This window comes from Pholis gunnellus (assembly GCF_910591455.1).
Source record: "Pholis gunnellus genome assembly, chromosome: 11".
Classification (NCBI taxonomy): domain Eukaryota; kingdom Metazoa; phylum Chordata; class Actinopteri; order Perciformes; family Pholidae; genus Pholis; species Pholis gunnellus.
In genome coordinates, this window is record NC_136538.1 from 7906318 (window position 1) to 7920270 (window position 13953).

The following is a 13953-nucleotide window of genomic DNA, read 5'->3' on the forward strand; positions in this document are numbered from 1 at the left end:
CGCGGACTATCTCAGTACTTGAGGTGTACAACTACAATAACAGCTTTAGTAGATAGCAGCCGTGTAGATTTTGTGTCTGTAAATAATAGAAAATAATCTACACAGGCAAGATGTTAAAGTCAACTGTCAGTATGGATGAAAAAGAGGTTTAGATTTACTTAAAGCTGCCATTGGTAACCTAAATAAAAATAACTTCTAATCATATTTGCTCAAACTCACTAGATCGTCACAGTAGTATACATGAGACTGATAATCTATTTTTAAAAACAGGTTCCTCTGCAGAATCTTGACTCATATTTGATCAACGCTGCCTTGTTTAAAAGTTTGATCGGAGTTCACGAGCAGTGATGACTGCGTTAGACACTCCTCGGCTCCGATTGGTTGTTTTCCTTTGAGCCCTTGGAATCCTGTAAATACCATTAGGAGCACTAAAAGGAGGCAGAGGAACCTAATTTTTGACATATTATCTGTCACCTTGCACTGCTGTCAGGATAGAGTGACAGTTTGAGCAAAATATGATGAAAAATATATATATATTTTTTTTTAAGTTACCCACTGGAGCTTCAAGAAGCAGTTTTCACATACAAAATACATGTTTAATCCTTGAGCATGTGCAGCCTGTCCTTCCTTATTTTACCTCTCACTGAATATGTGAAATCCTCGCTGCAGGGCAGTATGGGTAGTATCGCCTGCATCGCGTGGAAAGGCGACACCCTGGTGCTCGGGGACGTGGACGGCAATCTCAACTTCTGGGACCTGAAAGCTCGTTTGTCCAGGTAACAGCTCTTCTTCCTACACTGCACTGACAGTATACTATGTACCTACCTGCAATTCTCCAAACCATCTACGTGTGCTTTGTTGGGTTTCATGTATTCGTTTAACTTCATTTTCTTGTTTTTAAATATAGATTATTTTTTAGACAAAATTGAACTTGCCCACAATGGTCATAGATTGATTGTTATGTTGAACGTTTCTTACTTTGGATACCAACCAATGGATAAGAAATGAATAAAATCTATGGTCCGATGCTGTTGATGCTTTCAGGGGAATACCAACACATCGTGGCTGGGTGAAGAAGATCCGCTTCGCTCCGGGTAAGGGCAACCAAAAGCTGCTGGTGATGTACACCGATGGAGCGGAGGTCTGGGACACCAAAGAGGTGAGGCTCCACACACCAACCTTTGGCAGTTGACATGTCATTGGGACAAAAGTCATTGTTGTTTCTCTACCACATTATAAATTCCCAACATGCATCACCTGACCACACACCGCTCAGATAAAATGAAAGAATCTGCAACGTTCTGCAAGTTCATAGTAGTGCTTTCCATTTAACAGATTCACTCTGGCAGAATGAATGTGTTTGCAGAGCACTGTAATCACTGAAGCACTGCAATATTGTGCGGGGGTTGGGGGTGGGGTGGGGGGGGTTATATCTCTCAAAGTAACACTGTGGTAAGAGTATATTTACTGTAATTGTCCGGGACGTATTAAAGAATCATCACCGTGCACTGTGTACATACACAAGCCCTAAAAGCTTTCCATTGACATAAATCAGCTCAACCATTGCAGGATGGATGATCCTGATTCCTCACTTCCTCTTTTAACTTTGCTTACCGAAGGTGTCAGCATCCAGAAAGTCCTCTCCCTGCACGGCCTTCATTTCAGCTCGACTAAGAATCCTTCGGGCTAGTTTGTGCTCCGGTTCAACATGTGGTCACGGACTGGGCTTTTTTGTTCTGTTTATCTCTATCATTGCCACAGTATTTGTTAGTTTACCCAGCAGAAATATTGAAAAGCAGATGGATGAGGACACAGATAGATGCTGTGGTGTTTTTAAGCAGCATCGGGTCGGAGGAAGAAGGTCCCACTGGAGCGTTGTTGTCTGGGAGGAGGGATGTGTTTTCTTGAGGGAAGCTGAGATAAAACACAGTTTTCATTCCCCAACCTGCAAAATCCAGACAACAGATGGATCAAGCTGCAGAGGGAAACGAGCAACGGCTACAGGGCTGGAAAGAGGAGGGAGAGAATGAGGGAGGAGAGATCTTCGACATGCTTCAGCGCTCTGCTGACAGCTGGGTTACACCGACTCCCAGACAGCCCCATAAAAAAGCCAGAGATAGGGAGGTTTTCTAGAACACCTTCTGAAAGAGTCTTCCATTCTCTGTGCTGCTCTACTCAACATAAATGGTTCCTATCCCACCATCTCCCGTCTAGAGTTGTGGCAGATGCTTTGAACGAAGCTTTTAGGGGACAGTTTAGATGAACTGCTTTGGTCCTCCTCCTCCTCCTCCTCTTGCAGGTCCAAATGGTGAGCAGCATGCGGATCGGGCGCAACGTGAACTACCGCATCTTAGACATTGACTGGTGCACGTCGGACAAGGTGGTGCTGGCCTCTGACGACGGCTGTATCCGAGTGCTGGAGATGGCCATGAAGTCCGCCAGCTACCGCATGGACGAACAAGACCTGACCGGTGAGCCAGGGAACAAAAAAGTGTGAAGGATTAAATGAGACTTAGAGGTTTTAGGAGATTCATGGATTGGATGAAGGCTTAGGAAAGTCTTCGGGAACTCTGTGCGTTTATGCTCTTGAACAGCCGCAGCTTAACATTGTGTTCTTTCTGATCGGTGGGCAATATGTTCAGATCCAGTGTGGTGTCCTTACCTGCTGCTTCCCCGAGCTGCCCTGACTCTCAAGGCTTTCCTCCTGCTGCAGCCCTGGTCAGGAACCTTCACCATGGACATCACTCAAGTGTAAGTCTCCGTACATGTGTCCACTCCAAAAGTCATCCGCTCTTATGATGTCAGGAGTCAGGAATGTTACACGGTCTAACACAAAGACAGAATATCAATTTTAGGTCTCGGGTCTTCTGATCGGTTGAACCAAAGACGTCAGAAAAAAATCAATACTTGGAGAATATGAAACGGCACACGAAGCGGTGGCCCCGATCAGATGTTTTATGAACAGCACTGCGTGAGCAAACTTTGTTTTTTACTGCTCGAGATGCTCTGAGCCAGTCTTCAAGATCAATATCAGGGCTGACCAAAGTCTTTCTTAACACGTGTGAATGCAGAATTAAAGATTAAACAAACCCTTATTAGTCCCGCAGTGGGGAAATTTGTTCTCTGCATTTAACCCATCCCTAGTATATATATATATATATATATATATATATATAGGGACCCTGAGAAGCGCCCGGGGAGAAGTTAGGGGTTCAGTGTCTTGCTCAGGGACACTTCGACACAGGACACGTAGCAGGCAAGGATCAAACCGCCGACCTTGCGGTTACCGGACGACCCTCTCTACCCAGTGAGCCACGGCCTATCTGTTTATAGAGGTCACATCTTGATTTTGCCATCCCTATTTGATACAGTTTCACTTTGGATTTGAGGCTGAGTTTAGTTCACTTTAAGGTTACAAACTAAAATGAGTTGTGAGCAGGAATAGTGTAAAGTTATATGGTAATTGTGTTTAGTAATATATGAAATAGAAACTTATTTGTCAGTAATAACAATAATAAGACTTGCCTCGATGTATTCTCCTATACCACCACACCTTGTCTGCCAACCAATTCGTGCATTTAATTTATTTATTTCATAAAACAAAATAACCAACGTGTGAGTGTAAGCAACTCCTCTTTGTAAACAAGTCAACATAAGAGCAAATAGAGGCCGTATTCAGAGAGGAGTTTTGTTTCTCAGATGGCTGTGTCTGTGTGTCACTGTAGCCTGATGTAATTTTGCCTCCTCAGTGCGAAACTGCTTTCTTCCATTAAACACACACACACACGGCTGCCTTATCATAAGTCGGACAGCTATATTAGCAGCGCTCGCCTCGCAGGGCGCTTCCTGACCTCAGCATAAATGTTAGAATAGAATGATCTGTTATTGCGTGACACCACAGATCTACTCCTTTTAACGAGCAGCTTCTCGGCTTCCCATTTAATATCGGGTCAGGGTTTTGTTTTAGGGAAGACGTGCGAGGAGCCATTTGACTGAGTTTGATCTCTCTGTTTCAGAGACTACAATGAGAAAGGCGAGATAAAAGGGCTGATCCAGGAGCAGCTCAACTCCCTGTCTAAGTGAGTTATCACACTTTCTAATGGTAATGGTTACACACTGTGGCTCGAAAACACAATATTTATATGAATGGCATGATGCAAAAGGCAACAATCGGGATGTTGGTGCATGTGTGTACTGTATGTATGTGTGTGTGTTTGCCAAGTGTCAGTTTTTGTTTGTGTAGTTTGGGCTTGCCGTCATGCTCCTTTGTGTCTCGACGGTAGGCCCAGAGGGGATGTCGTCTGTGGGTTTACAGATAAGAGGAATACCCCCGTAACCGACACACTGGGCCCCGCTGTGTTTGAGAAGTGTAATTTGCTCTGGCTGTGTTCTGATTGTCTGTCTCTGATTGGCTCCCCAGTGACATGAAGAGTGTGCTACAGGACCCGGAGCTCAGCCTGCTGCAGCGCTGCCTCCTGGTCTCACGGTGAGCGAACACTCGGCGTGGATCGACCACAGTTTGCTGTCTGCACAGATTGTAGCGTGTGCGTGAGGGTTTACTGGTGCTCCCAGCGTGATAACTTTGTTCATATTCAGACAGTTCACCTTTGTCAAAGACTTGAGAAGTTCTGAGTGACCGAGTTCCAAGTAACGTGTAGTTTATATGAGCAAACAAACCGCTATCCAGGAAAGGGGTTAACGCTGACTCTTCCAGGATACAAACACCTTTTTTAAAGCTGTAGAATATTGTAACTGTAAACACATAAATACATGTTGAACGTCTTACATACTCCATTATGTTTGCATCTGCTGCTGCCTCCCGGCTGTTACAATGATCTAATGCCGTACTGTGTTTGCAAACAAGCTGCTACTGGTTGATCTGGATATAATCAAGACATAACTCGATGGATTAGGAGTGATTTCGCTACATAAATCTACACATAATGGTGTGCTTTACTATCATCATTTACATTTTCAATATCAATTCATTCAGAATAGGGAAGATAAACCAGATGATGTCATGATAAGGAAAGTTGATCTACCGAAACGGCAGCATTTATTTTTGCTGTATCTGTACGGCCGTGATTCTGTACCCCAGCGTGACATGAGAGCTGGTTTCAGCTCATGCTTTATCTGCCGGCCGTCCGAGTTTCCATGCCGTTGTTAATGCAGCAAGGTAACCTAGCAACAGCTGTGTGCCTGTGCGGATATGTTAAAAGGATGCTGAGGGAAGTAAACAGCGGAAGAAAAGGCAGAAGGATGTGGAGAGGGGGTGGAGGTGAGCTGAAAGAGCGAGGCGTGGGCTGGAAGATACAGGAACTATGATCATTAGTAAGCAAACTACGAGGAGAAACCGCCATGTTGGTTCAGACTGCAGAGCTTGACGAACTCCTCCAGAGAGGAAACACTATCCACTCTGGGCTCAGCTGATGCCTTGTTGTTGTTGTTGTTGTTGTTGTTGTTGTTTTGGTAAACCGCAGGCTGTTCGGAGATGAGTCTGATCTTCACTTCTGGACAGTGGCGTCCCACTACCTCCAGTCGTTTGCCAAGGCTCGTCAGCTGAGCGTGTCCACTGCAGAGGGTCAGGCCCAAAGTGAAGGAACCCAGCCGCCACCTCGCTGCCACCTGGACATCTGCCATGACGTCCTGTGTGAGAGCGCTTACTTTCAGGTCAGTGACGCGAGAGAAGAAGTTTTAGTCTTTGTTTGTTTGCCTGTTCCTGTCTCCGGTAAACCAAATACGTGATGCCAGAAATACGTGATGCCAGCATTCAACATTACAGAAGTCCCAAAGTAGTCCTCCAGAGTACAGTTACTATTCTCGAGTCAGGTCAACGCACAGACAAACCCCCCCCAGCAGGCTGTCCCATGTTATCCGCAGTGTCAACACCATCGCCCCGGTCACACGGTGCATTCCATTATCAATGACATTGTGTATCTCCTCTGTTGTCTCACTAATCCCCGGTCTTTAAGGGGAGCGTCTCACATCTTTCAGCCTTTTGAGGTCAAACCTACCTTTCACTTCGCCCTCACTACATTTAATTCCCCCAACATTTCCTCCCAATTATTTTAGCCCATGCCGAGACACGCTCAATTAAAACAACAAACCAAAAAAAAAAACCCTCTTGTTTGCGCCGTGTCATTGCACGGATCAATGCGTCTCGCTGATGGCTCTTATAAACAATAGCTTGAATCTCCTGTTTTCTTTTCTCCAAATTTAATTATCAACCCAGTTTGTTCTGAAGAGCGTTTGTTGAAAAGTTTCTTCAGAAGATGCCCATTCATTGGTCCTCTCTGCTGTGTCTACCCGCATCACTGGTCAACACGACATCCACCTTTATGTCACCATAGTGAAGGTGAAGGTTTTTATGTTCAGTAGTTAAATGTGTGATGTTACCCACACATTGTCCAGGCTGCAGAAAATACTTCTATGGACTTTACTTTAGAGGAATAGTTACGAAAACTGTGGATGGTAATTAAAAATTTGTAGACTTTTTCTTTTTTTTTAATCCCACAAGGCTACATCAATATTCCCAAGAAAGCAGAGGAGAGGGAAGAACGTGTACCTTTTCTGACTTAAGCAGAGTAGCCTGTTAAGAAAAAAAAAAGTCATTTTTAGCAAGCATTGAAGCTTAAAGTAGCATCAATGTGAAACTTCTTCTCCCTGTTAATGAGGGGCCACGCAGTGATCCCAACGTTAAGACGGTCTGCCGCTACATTTGGATCCTGTTGTTATAAAACAGCATCGGTGGAAGCAGCCTGACTGCAATTACAAGAATCCAGGACTCTGATACCGAGCATGCAGCTACTAAACTCGTTTGGGATCTTTGCAGGGATTTATGCCCACGGCTGTGACTCAGACGCATCATAGTAAAGTGAAAAAAAGTGAAACTTCTGTGTAAGATATAGAGACAGGTGTACACACACACACACACACACACACACACAGCCGATGTAACTAATTTCCTACTATGCTGTTATCTCTCCCCTTATAGTACTATTGTCCCCCTCTAGTCCTTTAAAAACGGATACTCATACTCTGAAATATGTTTTGCTATACTTTCATGTTTCATGCCTATCGTTTGCTCACTGAAAAACAAAATCTGATCTCCCATCAGGGACCATTTAATGAAATAATGAGGTAAAATGCACCAATAATAAGTATGGGAAGCTGTGGCACCAGAAACACTGTGAAAACTCTTGAATATTTTAGAGCCTTTTTTATTACACTCTATTACAATTCTATAATTGTCCTCAATATCTTTTTTTCTCATCATATAATAATGTCCAATAATCTCTGTCTCTCTCTCTCACACACAAGGTTTGACCATGGATTTACAAAAGCAGTATGTAACTTTAAAAACAAAAATAACATAAAAAAGTAACCTGTGGCGCCACGTTTGCTGCTCAACAGAAGTTCCAGTTGGATCGGGTTCACCTGCAGGAGATGAAGCGCTCCAGTTATGATCACACAAAGAAATGTGCCGACCAGCTCCTCCTGCTGGGTCAGGTGAGTTATTGCACTGTTACCACACCGCTCACACAACGATGTCTACGTGTTGCATTCCTATCACATGGGAGCTCCTGCTCAAATGTTCCAGTTGGACTTCATCACCCATGTCTTCTGTGCTTGGCATCACAGTGGTTAGCATCCTGTAAGAACATTTCCCCTCACACATGAATGGGTGAATTCTTTAGCTTTTTGTTTTTAGTTGTCACATCCTTTTGACAAGTCAAAAGATGAATGTGACACATATTTTGCCATCTTTCTCCCTCTTTCTTACGTGCAGGTTTCATAATATACACTACGCATCTCTCCCAAACACCCACACCTACACCTACACACACACTCACACCTTCACACTCCATAGCTGGGCATACATGCACACTGCCATAATGGTAAATAGGTCACACCGGTGCTGTGGAGCCTAATGAAGCTAGATGGACGATAAGTGCTGCCCCTGTCCGCCCTTGCTTCTCAGCCTGTGGGGGATTGGACTCACCTCTCTCCCCTCTCAATGTCACCGCTCTCCCTCTAATCACAGGCTGCAATCAGCCGGCTGTGTGCTGGAGGCGAAGTCCTCCCGTCAGGCAGCCGACCCCCGGCTGGGAGCTCGCGCCTTCGTCCCCACCAGATGAAAAGCGCGATAATAAACATAATTTCCCCTCGTTGCTCCGTCTTGTTTGGCTCACGCGGTGGTTTACCTGGCTGAGCTGCCCGATGCCTCGTTTCTCAGCCACTGCCATCTCTTTGTTGTTCGCTCTCAGACGGACCGGGCAGTGCAGTTACTCTTGGAGACGAGCGCAGACAACACCAGCTACTACTGCGATTCCCTGAAGGCCTGCCTCGTGACCACCATCACCTCCTCAGGCCCCTCGCAGTCCACCATCAAGCTTGTGGCCACCAACATGATCGCCAACGGCAAGCTGGCAGGTAGTGTTACTGCATGTCCTGGTAACCGTTAGCAAACCTTCTCCTCTCCTCTTTTTTTCTTTTTAATGATTATCAGCAGCAGAAGTCATTATGTGGACGTCTGCAGCCTTGAAAGGCCCTTAATCTGCAGCTTTAAATAATTAATCTATTCTTTAGGCCTTTAAAAGAACTCGACACCTTTTTAAATATGTTATGTTTTAGAAAGGTTTGAAAAAGGTTACAGCTATTAATCACCTGGAAAAAGTAAGGCGGTGTGTAGAGAAATCATTTCACTGGTGTCTGGCCAGAGTTTTCCACCTTTTCGTAGTGACGGGGCCCTCGTTTCTCCATCTCACATCCATGTACAATTTCTCCCTTTTTTTTCTCTCCGTGTGTCAGAGGGAGTACAGCTGCTGTGTTTGATTGACAAGGCAGCGGATGCTTGCCGCTACTTGCAGACCTACGGGGAGTGGAACCGCGCCGCCTGGCTGGCTAAGGTAACTCAGCATGACGGCAGGAAACACCAGATACTGTGTAATGTTTGGATAAGTGTGTGGGGCATGTGGGTGTAAGGTGTGTACATGCTGTGTATGTGTATGAATATTCATATTTTTTGTATTGGTACTTATAAGAAGATTATAAAAATGCAGTTAAACACTCATGCAGTGATTGTTAATTGATTGTTTTTTTTTTTTTTACTTCCTTGCAAACTTGAAATGTTCTTTTTAGTGTTATTATCTGGGAAACGCAGTCAAACTAAGGACATTTTACTGTGTGTTTCCAGGTGCGTCTGAGCCCAGCAGAGAGCTCAGATGTGCTGAAGCGCTGGGCAGAGCACCTGTGCTCCTCGCAGGTCAACCAGAAGTCCAAAGCCATCCTGGTGCTGCTTTCCCTGGGCTGCTTTTACAAAGTGGGAGAGATGCTCCACAAGTAAGATTGACGACGTCATGAGCACACTGTGTGTGCAAGCATTACAAAAATATGCGAGACTTTGGTATTGTCTCGGCCTGAAAGTTTTTTAAAAGTATTGAATTTTAAAATGAGAAACGCAAACCCTGTAGTTTACTGCCACTTGCAAATATCCGGTCTGTCAATTTATCCTCAAAGTTGACATTCCCCCTTATAGCTAAAAAAAAATGTCTGCCTGGCCTTCCTCTCCTTGTCCTCGCTTGTCTTTCATTCCCCTTCATAAACAGTTGAGTGTATGGTATGGTCTGACCCCGTATGTTTAACCTCCGCATTGATTCCCTGTTGGTCTACTTGTCCTCCTCCTTGACAGCTCGTGTTCTTTAATGCCTCAGGCTGTAAAAAGCTCAGAGAATTAGAGTGCCACCAGGACAACAGGGTTGACGTGTGTGTGTCAGGATCACAAACATCCAGGCAGGGATGATGTTTGTTCCTGACAGTAGCTCTCACCTCCTTCTGCCTCTGTTTTTCTCTTCCTCCTTCCATCCGCTGAGCAGCATGAGGCACTTTGATCGCGCCGCCCTCTTCATCGAAGCCTGTCTGCAGCACGGCGTGATGGAGGCCAACGACTCGTCCAATATCCTTTTTGAAAACCCATTACTGCACTCTGAGGGCCACTTACAACCAGACTTTGCTCCCCTGCTACCTCTGTCCGTCTCTACTACAGACGTGCCCTCGAAAGGCAGAGAGCTTTTTCTCATTCAATGACAATTTAAAGAGCTCCGCGGAGCACATCCTGTCAAACTTCGATCGCCGAGCTCTGTTAGGCTGCAGACTCGCGAGAGGACCTTGAGAACCTCGACTTTGAGTTAGCCACAAACAAACACGTCATCCTCTGTTTCACATCAGCCCTGACCGTTGCAAGGCCGATGCTGACACAGAGTGGACCAGTTTGACTGTGTCATGAAATGTATGTAAAAAGAAAATAGTTTTTATTGCCGGCAGCTAATCAGAGGCCAGGGGATGTCACTGAGCAACTCTTGCCTCTTTCAGGAAGTAGAAAATCCAATTTTCAGAGTTAATGAGAATTCAAATATCTTGTTTTTGTACTTTTTTAAGAAATACAGATGACCAACATAAACTTGTTCCGAACACAAACTCCGATGCAAATCCCCAGGCGCGAGCGCTAGCTCGTTTTGTCCAACTTAATCTCTGCAATTTCGGTGACCATCAGCAGTCGCCAAAACGAGGTGCGGTGCGGTGCAATGTGGATAAGAGGCTTAATGCATTCAACTAATGCAACCAGAGCTACGGTCCTGCAATAAATCCTGCCTTCATGAAGGTGATAAAGAGACGTGCTCATGTCTAAGCTGTTTCAGAGAGATGTTGATCCATCCTACTGCTGGCATCGCACTGACTCTCGAGAGTGTCTTAAGATCTGGTGACTGCAAACGTCACCAGATATGATGCTCATTATTCTTTTACTCACCGAACCGTTCAGTAATCCTTTTTCACCTGCATTCATTATGCCAGTTAATCAGCTGTTTCTTATGTGGATGTTTTGATGTGAATCATGTTTAAAAATGTGCCTCTAATCAGCTTCATTGGCTCAACACTGGTTATGTTGCGCCTTTTTCATTTTAAGGATAATCTAATGAGTGGCCAGTTTCAAGTCTGCCGCGCTTGAAAGTTGAAATGTGTGACATTAATCGAAAAGAATGTTTTTGAGTGATGACAGCTTTTATTGGCTTTTATAATCCCACGGCCACGCAATGCTATCAGTTCTCCTTGACCTTGCGTTTGCACATAAACTTATCAAGACGTCGTTTCTGGAGTACGCCCGGCTGCTGCGCTCGCTGGGCCTGCGGGAGGGCGCCGCTCTGTGGGCGTCGCGGGCCGGCAGCGCCGGGGAGCAGCTGATGGAGGAGCTGTTCCAGGGGGAGGGAAGCGCGCCAGAAGCCGCACCCGACCGAGAGGAGGCCGAGCTGGTCCAGGAGAGCGCCGAGTGACCCCGGATGACACGCTCTTTGGTGCAAGTCCAGGGTCGGCCACTCATTCTAACTTCCAAACAGCGTGGCCGTTGTCGACTCACTTGGCGTCGGCATCCGGAGGGGATGGCGATGATCGTCCCCACATCAAGAGGAGATACGAGGAGTTTCCTCCCTGTGAAGTTGTCAGTCCGTCACTGGAGTCTGCCTGTGACCATAACGACATTTCTAAATGTTTGGTATGACCAGTTGTGTTGTTTGTGCTCATGTGTGTGCATGTAACAGCCCCAAAAGAAACACACCTCTGTCCTGATTCCCCAAACAAGTGAAGTAATAACACATCGCTGACATCAGGTCAGTGTTTTTGTTGCTTCATTAGATTTTTTTAAAATGGTTTCTTGTTAAGCTTTATTTTGTATGTGCCTGTATGAATATCTTCAAAGTACTGTTGTAGCTCTACAGGTTTAATTTGCCTTTTTGCTACTGAGATGACATGTGGTATAATTCATGTAATAATATCTAATAGTTTTTGCCCGTAAAGAAGGCCCCCCCCCCCCCACACACACTTCTCCTCCATGCATACTTAGTGACTGCATTCCAAAATGAGTCTTGAGCACTGCTGATTTAACCAAAAACACCACAATAGTTGAATAATAACTTGCAATAGAGACACAATATTGTTTGAGACGGACACCTAACAGACTGGGCATTATGTGCACAGCAGGTGGCGCTGCCTAATTGAGTGACCAAAGCCTGCCCCCTGCAGCTGTAGCTGTTGGATGGCAGTAAAGTTGGTTAGCCAGGCCACCACGCACTTATTAGTCACTTATTAGTCACTTATTCGTATATGATCTCCCTGAACCACAGAGGGGAGAGAGGTATCAGACCGCTGCCACCTGAGTGATACCATTTAATTAGTTTGTGTAGGGTTCAGTTCAGTTGAATAGATGCCGGTTAATCCATTCCATTAATCCAAATGGAATTTTTCATGTCTTACTTTTCTGAAGACTCGAAGGGACACTCTGCTATCTGTGTTCTTTGATGTTTGTGTAATGAGCTTGTTCTCTGGCGGGCGTATTACAAGAAGAGCTGTCAAAGTGTGTTGTAACTCGTTTTAATCCCACCTCCGATGGATCATTTACACACAAACAATAAGTCTGCGCTGCCCCCGCTGTGGCTCATCACAAAGGCCTGACACGCACGCACGTTTGAGTAATATTTAAGACGTGCTGCCATATCTCCTCTGCTCTGCTTTCGACTCATGTTTTCATGGTAAATATCTACTGATCTGTGTGACAATGCACAGACTTTAGTGATTGGGTGTTTTCATTGCCTCGTAACGTGTTTAGTTGTCCTGAACTGAGACAGTAGCTCTATCCGCTGGACCTTTTTTTTTTTTTTCTCCGTGTGGTATTGTGTTTCATAAACACATCAGTGCTGTTTCCCTTGTGGTTACACTTCACCCCCAGGCGGTATCACTATGGCAACCCTGGCCTATTTTAGGGGACGACATGTTGTTCCTGTAGATCCATTTCACATCCACGAACATACTGTAGCATGTCGTAGCGAGCCAGCGTATAGGATCACTCAACCCAGCAGATAATCGGCTGTAGTCCGCCTGATGCTTTGTATCTTCCCGCGATCACCTCGTGCTGTGTTGTGGACGGTTCCGGGGGTGTGATTTACACCCGCTGCTCTTCTTTCTACTGTAGTGTGTGTGTGTTCATTGTTTGTACAGTGATACCAGTGCTTAAAACTCTATAAATATTCCATGAGATTAAAAAAAAAAAGAGATATATGTATATATGGATGGCAATAAAATCAATATTATTCACTTTACTATTCATTTTCAGTGTGCTGTTTCCTGTCTGAGGATGTTGACACAAGAGGGCGCTCTCGCCCCTCAGCCGGAGAACACGGTGGCCGTGGCTCTCTGCGTGTGTGACGTCGGGCACTTTGTGAGGAAAAAAGACCTGTTAAAGCAAGTGCTCTTTGCAACTCCCCCTCCTTTTAATTTCCACCCAGGTAGATTGAATTTGAATGTTCGTTCATTTATCAAGCTGTCTTCAGAGTGAATTAGTTCCCGCATGAGTCGCTTCCACCATTAATTACTTCTGTTCTGCTCAGAAGGAGGGCCAACAGCTGGCTGCAGCTCGGTGCCCATGTCTAGCCTCTTTTCATGGCCTCGGATTTATTCATTGATGTGTATTCTGTTGCTTCTCTCTCTCTCTCTCGCTCTCTCTCTCTCTCGCTTTCTCTCTCTCCCGCAGAAAAGCAGAGCACAAGAAGAAGAAAGGCAGTCTTAAACAGAAGGCCACACAAATTACTTGCTTGTGTTCCTTTAATGGCTTAATGAATAACTGCCGGAGAGCCGTTACAGCCAGGTCATCAGTATGCAGCGCCTCACTACAGGATTTCGATTCTGTCCCACTGCTTATACTTCAGGCTACCACCCAGCTTGCCAAATGGCTCTGATAACAACTCCCATCCAGCCATCCTCACTTGTCGCTTCCCTTACTCCACCTTATCTGCACTTTATCCCTCTTTTCTTTCTGTCTGAACACCACGCATAGCTCATGATCTTGCTGCAGCCCACCTCCACTGATTCCCTGGAAGCCTTGTTTCCATCTGCTGCTTGGCTTTCCCC

The 13953-nt window shown here is 45.3% G+C and overlaps 1 protein-coding gene across 1 annotated transcript in view; it reads left to right on the forward strand.

Annotated features, from left to right (window-relative positions):
• Positions 1-13115, forward strand: part of wdr11 (WD repeat domain 11) — a 45594-nt gene extending 32479 nt beyond the window's left edge. The window contains exons 17-29 of the mRNA XM_079169239.1: positions 670-776; positions 1045-1159; positions 2300-2471; positions 2643-2751; positions 4017-4079; positions 4421-4486; positions 5481-5670; positions 7414-7509; positions 8268-8433; positions 8812-8909; positions 9197-9342; positions 9876-9955; positions 11125-13115. Of these exons, the coding sequence (XP_079025365.1) occupies positions 670-776; positions 1045-1159; positions 2300-2471; positions 2643-2751; positions 4017-4079; positions 4421-4486; positions 5481-5670; positions 7414-7509; positions 8268-8433; positions 8812-8909; positions 9197-9342; positions 9876-9955; positions 11125-11327 (1611 nt within the window). The 3' untranslated portion in view covers positions 11328-13115. The remainder of the gene's footprint in view (positions 1-669; positions 777-1044; positions 1160-2299; positions 2472-2642; positions 2752-4016; positions 4080-4420; positions 4487-5480; positions 5671-7413; positions 7510-8267; positions 8434-8811; positions 8910-9196; positions 9343-9875; positions 9956-11124) is intronic.
• Positions 13116-13953: the final 838 nt, after the last annotated feature.